The sequence below is a fragment of the Simochromis diagramma genome, unplaced genomic scaffold, assembly GCF_900408965.1.
Source record: "Simochromis diagramma unplaced genomic scaffold, fSimDia1.1 OVJJ01000816.1, whole genome shotgun sequence".
Taxonomy (NCBI): domain Eukaryota; kingdom Metazoa; phylum Chordata; class Actinopteri; order Cichliformes; family Cichlidae; genus Simochromis; species Simochromis diagramma.
In genome coordinates, this window is record NW_024386908.1 from 6,542,043 (window position 1) to 6,556,980 (window position 14,938).

The 14,938-nt window shown below is 40.3% G+C and overlaps 1 protein-coding gene across 1 annotated transcript; it reads left to right on the top strand.

Moving 5' to 3' along the window:
- Positions 1–806: 806 nt before the first annotated feature.
- cntn1b (contactin 1b) lies at positions 807–14,006 on the top strand. The gene is made up of 24 exons (XM_040035157.1): positions 807–935; positions 4,916–5,048; positions 5,160–5,195; positions 5,294–5,420; positions 5,505–5,686; positions 6,780–6,875; positions 6,996–7,208; positions 7,292–7,391; positions 8,951–9,135; positions 9,217–9,341; positions 9,462–9,579; positions 9,686–9,836; positions 9,922–10,049; positions 10,142–10,314; positions 10,469–10,592; positions 11,022–11,189; positions 11,385–11,534; positions 11,621–11,691; positions 11,780–12,032; positions 12,130–12,251; positions 12,341–12,530; positions 12,622–12,743; positions 12,853–13,009; positions 13,116–14,006. Exons 2-24 carry the CDS (start codon positions 4,994–4,996, stop codon positions 13,196–13,198), a joined length of 3,129 nt encoding a protein of 1,042 aa, XP_039891091.1. The 5' UTR covers positions 807–935; positions 4,916–4,993; the 3' UTR covers positions 13,199–14,006.
- The last annotated feature ends 932 nt before the right edge of the window (positions 14,007–14,938 follow it).

The following is a 14,938-nucleotide window of genomic DNA, read 5'->3' on the forward strand; positions in this document are numbered from 1 at the left end:
TCTGTTGTGCTCCTTTCTACTTCTACATTTGTATTAAAGACAGATTATCAACAAAAATGTGTAACTAAATCACTTCTTTTCATTGTAAAATTAGCTAGTCATAGAGTAAGAACTTACTTGAGATACTTTAAGTAGTTTACTTTAATAGTTTTGTACTTTTACTTAAAAAAAAGTACAAAACTTGTAGGATAGGTAAAAAAAAAACAACCTAAAACTGTAGGATTAATTATGTTTACTAAGTTTAGGATGATCCCCCCCGCAAAAAAATAAAATAAAATAAAATCTTGCCCCCACCCTGGAACCACAACTTATTTTATTGTATTGTAAGGAATCCTTGTACCTCGCCTGGTCTGCAATCCACCATTAATAATTAATCTGCAGGTCATTTAAGATGCACAGCACATGGCCGCATCAGCTATAGGAAGCTTTCCTTTATGTCTTTTTTCAAATTTCCCAAATCCCTTTGTATTATAATAAATTTCCAAATTCCTGCGAAATCTTTAGTGCGTTGGAGTGCCAAGTTATAGCCTGCCCTTGTACTTGTACTTGTATTTGTACTTTATATTCAATCAGATGACAGCAATTCAATAACTCGCCTTAATATATTTCCTCCTTTAATTTTATTGATTTATCTTTAATACTTATTATGACTTAACCAATTGTCTTTTTTCCCCACTGTGACTTTATTTCCCTCGTCTGGGATGCGCACAAGCATGATGCTCGCATCCCTCCCATCCTCATCCTCCCTCTCTCGAAAGCCAATCGCAGCCGCCTCCTCCCCGCTAACCATGACCTGCCACTCAGCCTCTCTCATCCAATAGAAAAGTTCATCTGAACGGGACGCTCCGGCGGGGTGGGCTCTGTGGCACGTTGCGGTTCGGGTCCAGGTGTGCCATGAAGACAGTGCGCTGAAATTTCTCATTCCGCCTCAAAAGGTAAGAACGACACCGCAGACGAGCGCGTGCATGACACAATTGTCTCTTTGTGTCCGGAGATGTGAGAATAAACCGGGGGTGCTTTGAGAGCTGGAGTGTGGAAATGGACCGGCTCTGGAGTACCGCAATGCAGAGCAGTGAATTACCGGTGCCGCTCAATCGTCATAGGGGTGAAGTGATGTAAGGAACTGCGCAGTTACTCTAAAAGACTGAAGACTGCGACAAAGTCAGCGCTGTCTGGCTTTGCATTTCACTCTGCAGGTTTAGTTCAGAGTGAATCGACTGCAGCACATGCTTTTTAAAAAAGTGCATCAGTGGATGCAGGGAGGAGACTCAAGGTGAAAGTGTCTCATACTGGATGCGTCAAGGGCGCAGAGTGCAGTGGATCCATTATGGCATCTGCTTGGGAAAGTATTAGACAGGGCTACTCCCTTATTGGCCCAAACTGCTGTATATATGCGCTGGAACATCTGTCCTCTTAAAACATTAATTCTGAATTATTGTTAAATTAAATGTGTATTGCTATAGAGCCACATCCTGCATACCCTTTGAATATGAACTTAACAGTCAGCCAGATTAGTGCCGCAAACGGCCTGCACTGTAGTGTTCAGTGTATTTGTTGCATAGTGTGAAAGAAATGGAAGTAGCTGTAAGAGTCAGTATAACCAAGGTAACTTCAAATGTGTTTGCTCACATCGCAGGATTGTGTCCCTCCCCTACACTTTCTCTCTTTTCCCCTTGTCTGCTGGGATTTTACAGATTGTAAAAGATGTGACAGTGTAACGCCTCCTTTCAGATGCTGAAAAGTCCTTCACCAAATGGATTTGGCTGCAAGATTCAGATTATTCCTTATTCAGCCTCGTGTGTCTTTATTCTGTCATTTACATCCCTTGTGATCCAAAAGCCCGTGCATAAGTAACCCAGCAAACTCAAGATTAAAGCAGCATTACTCGAGTGCCCTGTTGCTGAATTCTAACATTACTATGAATGTGATTTCTGGCAGCCACAAAAGCCGCATGCAAACATGGTTATCCAGTCAGCCCCCGAGAGAGACTTGAGGCTTAATACGTGTGCTGACCTAAATTTTTTTCTGGTCTGTCCAAAGAGGATGGTGGTGGGATTATTGCCAGCTGGGAATCGCATGAAAACAAACTCAGATGAATTGATCAGAATTTCCATTATGACAGATTGCAACTTTAATCTGCAAAGCTGTATGAAAGTACTATATATAAAAGTGATTTCTGAATGTGTTTGCACACTTTCAATGTAGCCTGTGTACAGATCTGTGTACCCATATCGAGATGCAAGAGGTGTACTTTCATCTTAGGACAAGATGCACAGACGCATAGCTGTGCAGCTATGGTGACATTAGTGCTGAGTCATCATGAGGGCCTTTGAGAAGTCACTGCTGCAGTCTCTGCATGTGGATAAGCTACTGGGTGTATGCCTCTGCTCTCTCACTCCCTCTTTCTGCTTGTTTGAGACAGATGCTGCTAACTGAGAATGATGGCTGTTTGGTCCTTTCTAGGTCTATTTTTTTGCCACATTTTTTTACCGTTCAGCTTCAATTTGCCTTTTAAAGTTTGCATTACTAAAGTGAAGTGCATGTTAATTTTAGTTTTCGTGCATACAGTATATGCCTTTAACTATATAAATGTAATGTTTAATATGTTCAGTTTAATACGGCCTCATTCCATGTGACAGTGTATGAAGATTATCCATTGTAAGCCTGAGTTGATGATGGTTTAGAGCAAATTGAAAGATTTCCGATGCATTTTGAACCAGCGGCAGATACAAAAGAGAAATCTGCAGCTCTTGTATCCTCAACAAGTCAGCAGAGACTTCAAGGAAATTTATAAATAGTATTTGGCTATGTAAAGTGAAGTAACTTGCATACATAGCTGTAGTAGTTGTCTATTCTGTGCCGAACCAGTGCACTTTGCAACACTAATACAAAAATGAGAAGCTGCCAAAATGTAGCATTTACACCCACTAATCCCACAACAAGATTCGTCACAATTACAGAGTCAGGCTTTTCCTTCATTCCTTTTTTAAATATTGAAACCTGAAATGTAAATGTCATATAAGCAACAACAAGGTCAGCCTACAGTTTATAACAGAGTTGCTTAAAATACAACTAAAGATTTTAGTTGTCATTCTTATGCAATTTTTTTTTCCATATTTCCATCTATATTTACAGTAAACTGAAATCACAAAGGGGAAGAAGCCTTTAGTTAGCTATCAGTGGGCTTACACAAAGGTTGCTAACTAAAGCAGCCTTGCATAAAACAGTATAACTAAAATCACCTCTGAGATGGCTTGTTTGCTTATTAAAACCAAATTCTATCTACATACTAGGTTGTAGATGTGGCTTTGCTGATTTAAAACCTTAACTTTAACTTACTGTTTTTGCATCTTGCTTTTTTGGAGCATGAATTGATCGTAGTTAAAGGTAAGAATTGAGGGCTAGTAATAACACACAAATAAAATGGTAAAGTTGATGACAAAAAATAGACTTATTGGAAGAACAAAACAGAATATATTATCTTTTAGATAACGATGGTGAGATCAAATAGATAGCTAGCATGTGCAAAGCTGTAAACCTTAAATGGGTTACATTAATCTCTACCCCTACAGTTGTTATGAAGACATAAATTACCCATTAATACTAAAAAAGAACCTATCTGCACAGGGCTGTAAACCTGTGTATTTCTGTTGTAAATAACAGTATTTTAAAATGGGAGTTATGGTCAGGAGTGCACATAAGTGGTCCGCAGGTGCACATTCGCTAACCCAGATAAGAAGCTGCAACGCACATTTGCGTACATAAGATTTTCTGGAAGAGGACAGACATTTGTTTAGAACTCTTAAAGATGTCGAAGAAGCAAGCTCCTTTAAGCAATTACTCTGGTGTTCCTCCACTTCCAAAGAAATGTCCGAAGGAGTCCAAACCGTAAAAGAAGCGCGTATTCTCAGAAAAGTGGTTGCAGGAGGTGAGCTGGCTTCAAACAAATGATGAACGCACAGAGATGTGGTGCAGAATATGCCGTGAAAATCCCACTTTAGCGCACAAGAACAGTGCCTTTTATATGTACGCAAACGTGCGTTGCAACTTCTTATCTGGTGCGAATGTGCACCTGCGGACCACTTATGTGCACCCCTGGTTATGGTAACTAATTGGCTCTTGGAGTCAGCCTCAAGTGGCCAGTCCTGGAACTGCATTTACTGGTTGCCACTTGGTCCCCAGCACAGCTGCAAAGTAGCAAACACTGCCAAGACAGGGGAAAAACAGACAATCATACAGGGATTCCTCAATTTCTTTATGAGATAATGATATAAAATGTGTTCTCCACAAGAGATTTTAAAACTTTACACAGAGATATCCAATTTCCAGCTTAACCCATCCTGTTAACCAATCCAAGGTCATACTTTACATATCCATGCCTCTGTGAGTCATTTCTTCTGTTTTTCACACTGTGTCATGTTTGACATAGTTTTCTGCTGTTGCAAACACACACACCAACACACAGCAGCAGTACTGTCATTTCATCCTGTAGGAGTGATGTGTAAGCATGTTTCATGGCACTGCGGGAGCCCTTAAGTAATGCTGAGCTACAATGTGTTTTGTTCATATGCAGGCAGTTGTGGGGTTTCAGTGTTTGAGCATGCACTCAGACAGTGCAGGTATGTGTGTTTGTGCAGGTGCACTTTCTTGTGGTTGTGCACCCACCCAGCTCACACTGCATTGTACTGCTGAGTCACTGACATCCTGAATCATTTATATTCACAGGGAGGATTCCAGCTTGCTCTGCACTGACTGCTTCTGGTCTGCAAAGTCCAGTAAATAGCATGTAGTGTCATTAGCCTGTTTTGAGTGACATAAGTGTTTTGAAGAAATAAAATAAGTTGCACTGAATAATGAAACAAATGATGACGTAGATCCTGAAGGAAAAGCTCTCCTTCCTCCCTGTCTCTTTCAGCCCTCCCCGGTTCATGTCCTGTCCATCGACTTTTCTCTCCATCCACCTCCATCCATCTGAGTCAGTCTGCTGACTGCCATGGCTTCCACTGCTTTATTGCTGCTGGCTCTCTCCTCCTTCCCCTCCCTCACAGGTAAGAAAACTAATGATGCCTAAAAATAACACATGCTCTCTCAAAATGAGGTTGAGGGGAAAAAAGATATTACTGTGCAGCCTTTAATGTTTAATGTTTCTACTCTTCTAGTGGCAGTTTTGTTTGGTGAGCCCAGAATATACGGTGGTGAGTTGGTTTTGTCATAATAAAAGGACTCTAAAAGAGCTAATTCAGGATTATTTTTGATCTAATATGTATGAACTAACTAATTTGTTCTGTATCAGAGGATGCTACTGGTTACGGCCCCATATTTGAAGAGGAGCCTGTGGATGTGGTTTACATCGAAGACTCACCCGATGGGAGAATCTCCATGAACTGCAGAGCACGTGCTAACCCCCCAGCTACATACAGGTTACAAGCCGGTGCATGATAGTTTTCCTAAATAAGGAATACATTAAATTACATTACAGGATGTCACATTTGAATTGCTGCTAGGTGGCGTCGGGATAACTGGGAAATCAAGCTCAAGGAGCAGCCGGATGAACACTACAGCCTGGTGGGGGGGAATTTGGTAATCACCAATCCAATCCAGAAGAAACATGCTGGGACGTACGTCTGTGTGGCCAGGAATATTTACGGCACCGTTATCAGCAAAGAGGCCAGAGTCAAGTTTGGATGTGAGTATAATGTTAATATAGTTAAAACTGAACTAAAAACTAAAACTATATGTAAAAAAAAACCAAAACATTTTAGGTCACTCAAATAAAACTTTAAACTAGACATTTGAAAAAGCGAAATAAAACTAACTCAAAAAATATACAGGAAAGATTCTTAGTTTTTGTGTTTGTTAATTTAGTAAAGAGTTGTTATTAAAACTTGTCTTTTAAGGCTTTGATGGTCATATTTATTGACATTTTGGATGCCTACAAGAATGTGAGTCAAGTTGTGTGTTTTTATTCTATTAACTGTATTGACTTTCCTAAGTCTTGCCTCTGACGTATGCCTTCCATACAATAAAAAATAATAAAGACCAAAACTGCTTTTTAAACTAAACTGAAACTGAACTAAATTAAAAGCAAAAAGTCAAAGAAATAAAATTAAAAATGTATTTGAAAGTGAATACCACCAAGCACGGCATTCCTGCTTAAGTTCAGTGTTGACATCTTGAGCTGAATATGTTCTTGGCTTTAGCTTCAGGTTCGACAGCGTGTCTGCTCACATTATCTTCAACTCATTAAGGTTGTGACGATTGAGTTCCTTGACTGGTCCAGATTATTTTAGTGTTGATATTTATGTATTAATTTCAACTGTAATGTCCTCAGGCTGGCATACAGATAAAGACTAAGTGGAGATCAAATGGAAAAAACCTAAACCAGGTATGGCAGTTCCAAATCACCAAGGCTGAGGCTCAGGTGGTAGAACGGGTCTTCTACCAATCGAACAAATAAAAGCTACCAGTAAATCTACCAGTACAAGAGCGGTGCAAATGTGTGTGTGATTGCGTGATAGAGACCTGTAGGAAAAGCAAATTGAACGTTTAACTACGTAGAAAGGCACTATGTAAGTACCATTTACAGAAGAGAGGACAACACAGACTAAAATCTAGAAAGCAACACAGCAAGTTTTCATCTTTGAGGGAATGCTCTTTGAATCATAATACTTATCAAACACTGTGTTGACTCATTGAGCTCCTTAATGACTAAAGCTTATTCACGCCTTTGAGCAGTTTTGCAGTGGCTGAACTTTGACCCCCGTGTACTTTCTGTGTAGTTCTGGGCGAGTTTCCTGATGAAGAGAGAGAGCCAGTTTATGTCAAAGAAGGACAGGGAGCAGTTCTGTTGTGTGTACCTCCAAAAGCCTGGCCACGTATGTACATGTCTTCAAGAATTACACCTAAAATTCATCATTCAAACAGTGTGTAGATTTCAGAGGTGCAAACAAGAAAACGTGGCCCATGCATCTCTCCCTCTTTCTGTTCCCTTTCAGAGGAGGTTACCTACCGCTGGATCTACAATGAGTTCCCAGTGTTCCTGAACACAGACCGTCGTAGGTTTGTCTCCCAGAAGACTGGGAACCTCTACATTGCCAAGGTGGAAGCTCAGGATGCGGGAAACTACTCTTGCTTTGTTTCTAGTCCCGTCTTAGGAAAGAGTGTTTTCTCCAAATTCATCCCTCTCATCCCCTTACCCCCTGAGGATGGTTAGTCACCGTGCTGCAACGATACCGGAAAAGGATTTTTGCCTGCTTTATTATTGTATATATAATGAAGCCTTTTCTCCCAGGTGAGGAGAGAAAATACCCAGCAGACATCAGGGTGAAGTTCCCAGATACGACTGCCATGCTGGCCTCTAATATTACATTAGAATGCTTTGCTCTTGGAAAGTAAGTTTTTCTTAGTATAATTCATGTACACATGCAAGCATTGGATAACACTGATGCATTCAAATACCATAGGAAAGAGTTTATGTGGAAACAATAATGGAAATAGTTGACTTTTTTTTTTAAACTAGGCAAGGTAACATGAGCACACATTTGATTCCCTTTTACTGATAATATCAATATCAATTGGTATAAATGTGAGCAGATGCCACGTAAAAACAGCTTTTTGCAGTCATTTGTAAGTCATTTACAGAAACTGGACTTTCAATAGAAATACAATCACATGCAGAAAAATGCAAAGAAGAATGGCTCAAAAAGAAAAAATGTTTGGATTGTTAAATGACTGAGTCAAAATGTATATTTAAAAACCACTGAAATATTATAGTCCTGTTTCAAACTCAAGAAAACCTGGAAACAGTCTGTAACTAAAGGGGTTGTATACTTACGTATTCCAAATAGGAACGTTATATCTTTTGAATATCTTGTGTTATATCGTTTAAATTATTCTTAAGTTTGCATTCATGTACAGTGCCTAACCAATTTATTCGACTAACTGTCATAAAAACAAGAAAATAAAACTATTCGAGTGATCTGTCAAAAACCTGTGTAAAACTAAAAACTGTATTGGCAAATTACAAACTCAAATCACATTCTTATGTTCAAATTCAGCCTGTTCTCACTCCCGAGGTGTAATACAGTGATGATTTTGTCAAGTCCTGAGGTGTTCCTTCTGCGTTCTTATGCTACGTCTGGGTTATGGATAAAATCCAGTAGAATGACTCTCCCAGGGTAATACACGTCCCAGCCATGTATTCCAGCCCTAACCCTAACTTTATTCCTAAACTAGTGCTGTCAGCACGGCGTCGATGCATCAGCGCGGTTAGCTCATTAATGCGTTAGCGCAGTCCAGCCCCACACGCGGGGAGATCCGCGTTAACTCACTAAAGGAGATTTGTCGCATTAATGCGGTTATGGTGTTAACGTCATTTTAACAAGATTAATGCTGACAGCACTACCTTAAACCTAACCATAACCTTATCCCTAACCATAACCAGGACTTTAGACATTAGATAGTGTTTTCCAAAGCGATTTAAGTAAAACGAATGCAGATTAATTCCAAACGGTTCCCATGTTTCCTCATTTCCTCATCTCGTAAAATAGGGAGATCTCATTAAAACAAATTTTTCTGTTCAAGTATGCAAGTAAAAAACTGTAATTTTGCTTCTTAATCCAAAAATAATAATGAGTCTTTTCTTTTTTTTGCTTTTTTACAACAGTAAAATTGAAAATTTATGGAGAACAATTATATTTTACATTAAGATTACTTTGTACAAAGAGTTTGTGAATATTCTTGGATTGCCTATTACAGAAATAGAAAAATGATTTGGGTAATGAACAGTTCTGTTAATTTAAACTGGCTGGTGGTCTAAGACATTTTTTTATACTTTTTAAAATACTTTTATTTTTTGTATACCTTTATCTGTAGGGACTGCATCAAAGAAGACCCTCTGGTTAGTTTGCTTTACTATCACATCAACAAACTAACTGTATTTTCTGCACAGTCCCATCCCACATATTGTATGGAGGAAGGTTGATGCTACAGACCTCCCAGCTAATCATGAAATCAGTGAATCGGGGGCCGTGCTTCATCTGTTTAATGTACAGTACGAAGATGTGGGATTTTATGACTGTGAAGCCATCAACACTAAAGGAAAGGACTGGCACAAGGCCTGGCTCTACGTGGAGTGTAAGTCATTTGTCAGAGCTCAGTGACTTGCCTGTCTGTGTTATCCAGTAATGTATAGTGATTCCCATTATATTTTTCCAGCTGCTCCGGAGTGGGCAGAGACCATCAATAACACGATGAAAGACATTGGCTCAGAGCACACCATGCGCTGTGTGGCATCAGGGAAACCCTTCCCTTTCATCCGCTGGTATAAAGATGGATATATGGTAAAAACTCTTTGACATGTTGTGTGAAACTGGGCAATATGATATCTCAGCTTGGCTTTACAGTTGCTGTGTGTAAGTCTTCTTTGGCTCAAGTACACGTTTGGGTTGTGTGTTTTCTAGTATGGTAAAGGTGAGCTGAAGTTTTCCAGCCTGACTTTTGCTGACTCCGGGATGTATCAGTGCATCGCTGAGAACTACTGGGGCATCAAATACGCCAACGCTGAGCTGCGAGTCATCGGTACTCTGATTTAGTGAATTTTGACATTTAAAAGCACAACTGAACTGCTACATTATGGTTTAAGACAGGTATTAAACACAAAATGACACTTCTAACCTCCCTCCAGCCTGTGCGCCAACATTCGAGTTCAACCCTGTGAAGAAGCAGCTTCTCGGAGCTAAAGACGGACGTGTGGTGATTGAGTGTAAACCCAGAGCGGCTCCTAGACCTCGATTCACCTGGACAAAGGGCAAAGAGCTCCTCTACAACAGCTCACGGTCAGCCTAATACCTCAGCTTTACTCCTTTGCTTGTTGAAAAAAGGCACATCAGGAAGCTTAACTGCTTATGTCCATATTCACAGCATTTCAATCATGTTTGACGGGAGTCTGGAGATCTTGAATGCCACCAAAAACGATGAAGGGGTTTACACCTGCTTTGCGGAGAATGACAGAGGAAAGGCCAACAGCTCTGGCTATCTCACCATCACAGGTCAGCGCATGTATATGTGTGCATCTAAACAGAGTAAAGATCCCACAATCTAGAATGATTTTTAGGTGTATCTATAATATTCTTTTGCTTAGAGGCTACCAGCATCACAGTAGCACCTGAGGACACTGAGGTTAGAGTTGGTGACGAGGTGATTCTGAAGTGTGAAGCTTCATACGACCCCATGCTGGACATCACATTTATCTGGGCTATAGACTTCAGAGTCATCGACTTTAATGCAGAGTGGCAACAATATGAACGTGTCATGGTAGGGTTGGTGATTTATTACAGCCATATTTATGTTAAACCTTCTTCGAAGATGCAGACTAAAGATCCTCTGTATACTTCACCCACTTTTCTCATTATCCTTTTCTCCTTTGGGTTTCCTTCCTTCTATTATGCTGTTGTTTCCTGTCATTTAGAACGAAGATGGTGTTGGCGACCTGAGAATATTGAACGCTCAAATTTGGCATGAAGGTCGCTACACCTGCACGGCTCAGACTGTTGTGGACAGTGACACTGCCTACTGTGATCTCAAGATTGTAGGTCAGTCTGAGCATGAGGTGAACACAGATGTAAAGAGTCAAGTTTAGTCTTAGAAAGCTATGAAGGAAAGTTCTCAGTGCCAGCCCACATCAGCAAGTGATGGCAAAGCTGTAACATTTTCATGGATCCAATGAGGAAATCTCATATAAAAGTATGCTATGTAAGCTGCTGTAGCCTTCCTAGTGTTGCTGCAGATCTGCAAGCTACTTGGGAACCCACCCCCAGCTCAATATTTTTCCATGCTAGCAAATAGGCATGACATCTTTTGCCATTAAAGTCTGTTCTGAGGTGCTAGAACAAAGCAACACTGCTGAATATAAGTGACTACAGAAAAACTGGAATTATTTTTATCATATTATGATTATACCCCTTATACTCATTTTTCCATGTGTTTTCATTCTCCTCCCTCATCTGATCCCCAAACCCCAGGTGTTCCTGGTCCTCCTGGTGTGATTCGGGTGGAAGAGATTGGGGACACGTGGGTGAAGCTGTGGTGGACTAAAGGAGCTGAGCATAATAGCCCTATTCTCTACTATACCATTCAGACCAGACACTACTGGGCTCTATATGAAGATGACTGGAGGAATGCCAGCACTTGTGAGTACTGCTCGCTGCCAGCAGGGGGCCAACTCACGCCACAGATATGATAAACTAAAGCATCCTTTACTATTTTTAGGCTCTGAAACAAATGAGTATGATCTGTGATTCTTTTGGATATAAATTACTTAAAAAAATAATAGATATATTTATTATTATTATTTTCATCATTTAAATGTTCCTTCTGTCCTTCAGCTCCAACTGTTCTTGATGGCAGTATGGAGAAAGCAGAGGTGACAGACTTGTATCCTTGGATGGAATATCAGTTTAGGATCATTGCTACTAATGAGCATGGCTCTGGAGAGGCCAGTATCCCCTCCCTCAAGATCAAAACCTGGGACGCTCGTAAGGATAAAAAAGAAATTGAAGTTGTGATATGTTAGATATGCTATTTTAAAAATACTAATGATAAACTATTTTCTTGCCCTCAGCACCAGTTGTGTCTCCCACCAATCTGGCCGGTTATGGAGGTCGAAATGGTGAGATAATCATCACGTGGACAGTAGGTGTCTCTGCTTGACTTCCTCACTCGCAAGTTCCATTTTAACAGTTGAATTTTACTGGAAACTGTTTCAACTTGTGACCTTTAGCCCGTGGAGCCTTGGTACTTCTATGGTAAGAAGTTTGGCTACATCGTCGCGTTTAAGCCTCACGATGCTTACGACTGGTGGTACGAGACCATCTCGGACCCTGAGACGAGACGACACGTTCACAGAGACACCTATTTCATCCCCACTGAGGAAGACTTCCAGGTGCGAGAGTTTCAGGTGAAGATCAAGTCATTTAATGTGAAAGGAGACGGACCCTACACCCTCACAAAGGTCATCTACTATCCACGAGATGGTAAGACCTTTGCTTTGGGCTTGATCACATTCCTGTTTTTATTACCGTGGAAACTATGAGCACCTTTTTCAATTTCATTTTTCTCCATCTTCTTCAGTACCTACAGAATCTCCAACAGATATCTACGCTAGGCCTGTGTCCTCCACTGAAGCTCTGGTTTGGTGGCTGCCAGTGGTTGACACTGGAACAGGCCTACAACAGTATATTGAGGGATACCAGGTACAGAACCGCAGAGAGATTATATAGTTGCATTAACAATCAGTTGAACAGGGGTCCATTCCATAACAATCCCATATCCTGTCATCTAGGTCAGATACTGGAGAAAATATGATGATCCGGAACCAGGTGCCAATCGTATTTTTGTCTCAGCCTCAGTCAATCAGACAAGGCTGGAAAATATGCTGCCAGATTCACACTACCTCATCGAGGTCCGTGCCTACAATGGAGCAGGCCTCGGACCCCCTGGAGAAATGTGTGAGATGTTCACCAAGAGGCCACGTAAGACAGACGACTCACGGCATAACTATAATAAGATTTATAATAAGGAGCAAATCTGCATTTGGAGACTCAATAAATGATCTCTTTACAGCACCACCAGATCCTCCCAGGATGTGGCGATACATCAGTTGGACAGGGAAATGGCTGTATGTGTGGTGGGATCATATCCAGTACGACTGGTTCGGTAATATTTCCTTCCCGCTGTACTACAAGGTTTGTAAAGTGTTTCTCTTTTAATTAGAGTTAAAACAAGTTTCTCACGTCTGTCGTATAGCGATAACAGGATTGCTGAAGACCTTCCATGTTTCTCATCATCTGCCAGGTCATGTTCAGAAAGTCAGGCTACATCTATGGGAAGGTCTACATCACTGGCTGGCACTTCATGGACTTCCCCATGCCTCAGGTTGGAGATTATGAACTGATGGTGCGCGGCCGTTATGAAGGAGGAGATGGCCCAATCAGGAGGATTAAGATTCTGGGTAAAGCTCAGAAAAATCATTAAATAAAAATGAAAGTCTTCACCCATTTTACCTACTTTTCAATCACTTTTTTGTGTGTTTGATGTTGTTTCTTCTTCTTCCTCAGGTCATGCATCCACAATCACGCCCACCTTAAGCCTGGTGTCTTTGGTGCTGCTGGCACTGTGCGTTGTGGGACTGGAAATTTAAGCCTGCCTCAAGCAACATGTATATAACAGACTCTGGGAAGCAAATACACGGACCATATTGAGGATCTAGTCTTTATTATCAAACAGTCTTCACATTGATGCTCACTAAGATGCCACATCTTGCATCCCTCTAGCTTTTGTTCAGGTGTAACACAATACTGGAAAAAGAAAATTGTTTCTCAAAAATAAGATTTGTTGTTAATCCAAATGCTTTTCTAGACAAATTACCAACCATATTTGTATACCATCATATGACCTAGATCTAAAATGTCTTGAATGAATTATATGACAAGGCACATGATTCTCCAAACACTTTGTAGATAGAAATAAATATGCACAAGGAAAAGAAAGTTTAAGTTGTTCGTCAAGCGAAAAGTGCGATTTTCCAGTCTCTTAAGTTATTTTCTATTAATTTTTTTTTTTGTTGGAAAAATTATGATTTCTTTTTACACAGACAGTCTCCATCTCTGTTAAATCAGTCATTAGTATGTAGACAAAAATATAATAAGAAATGCTTTTGGTTATTTTTAAAAAGTGTTTATGAAAAGTATGTAAGTTATTTGTGAATAGCGTTTTTTCTTCTTCTTTTTTAAATTTATTTATTGAAACAGGAGTAATGCTACCAACGATGGGGACAGAATGTTGGTGGGGGAGCTGTGGGTTTCGCAATGACTCGAAATTGTTATTCGGAGTTATTAACAATGAAAGACATATCGCTTTGACATCTACTACTGTATATCACCTGGATCTGTACGCTAACTTCTTTTGTGTCAAGCTGCAAAACCATTAAACCGAATGCAACAAACAAATGACAACTGTGTACTTGTGAAATTTTCTCAATGCGTCCCAACTGAGTCCCAACAAATGACACAACTTAATTATTTTTGGAGGATTTGTGGAAATGTGATGTGTGTTTTCAGTCAACAGATGGCAGTACAGCCACATGTTGTTAGCCACTGTTTTAGTTACCCATCACTGTACTTGCTAAGTGTTTTGTTCTTAACCTGAGTAAAACTCAATAACAGTCACTGCTTGTAGAGAAAACAGGGAGAGCGCTTGGCGGGTATGTTAGCACACATACTGCTTATGCTGCTTTGCTTATACTGGGTTAAGACCTTTGTTGCTTTAATTCTTCATGCCATAGATTCAACAAGGTGCTGGACACATCCCTCTGTGATTTAGTTCCATATTAACATGACATCATTATACAGTCACTGCAGTTTGCCTAAAATCTCCTTTCCACCACATCCCAAAAGTGCTCTACTGAATGACGATCTGGTGACTGTGGAGGCCAGTGAGCTCATTATTATATTCATAAAAACACAGTTTGAGATGACTTTAGCGACATGGCGCGTTATCCTGTGGTCATAAAGGAATGGGCATGGTCAGCAGAAATACTCAGGTTCGTTGTGATGTTTAAATGATGCTTATTTGGTATGCCATGCAATCATACAACCACTGTGGCCTAAACCACTGATAATGGGCAGCAGAAGTAAACAGTTATCACACTAGGCAATGTTTTCGGGATCTGTGGTCTTCCACAATCTTCTGGTGAACCTTTGTGAGTTGTAGCTTCATTTTTCTATTCTTAGCTGATAGGAGCGGGACCCAGTGTGGTCGTCTGCTGCAGCAGAATCTCTGCTGGCTGTGTTGTGCACTTAGAAATGCTCTTCTGAATACTTTATTTGAGCAGCTATTTGAGCTATATTAGTTACTTTTGCCTTCCTATCCACTAAAAGGA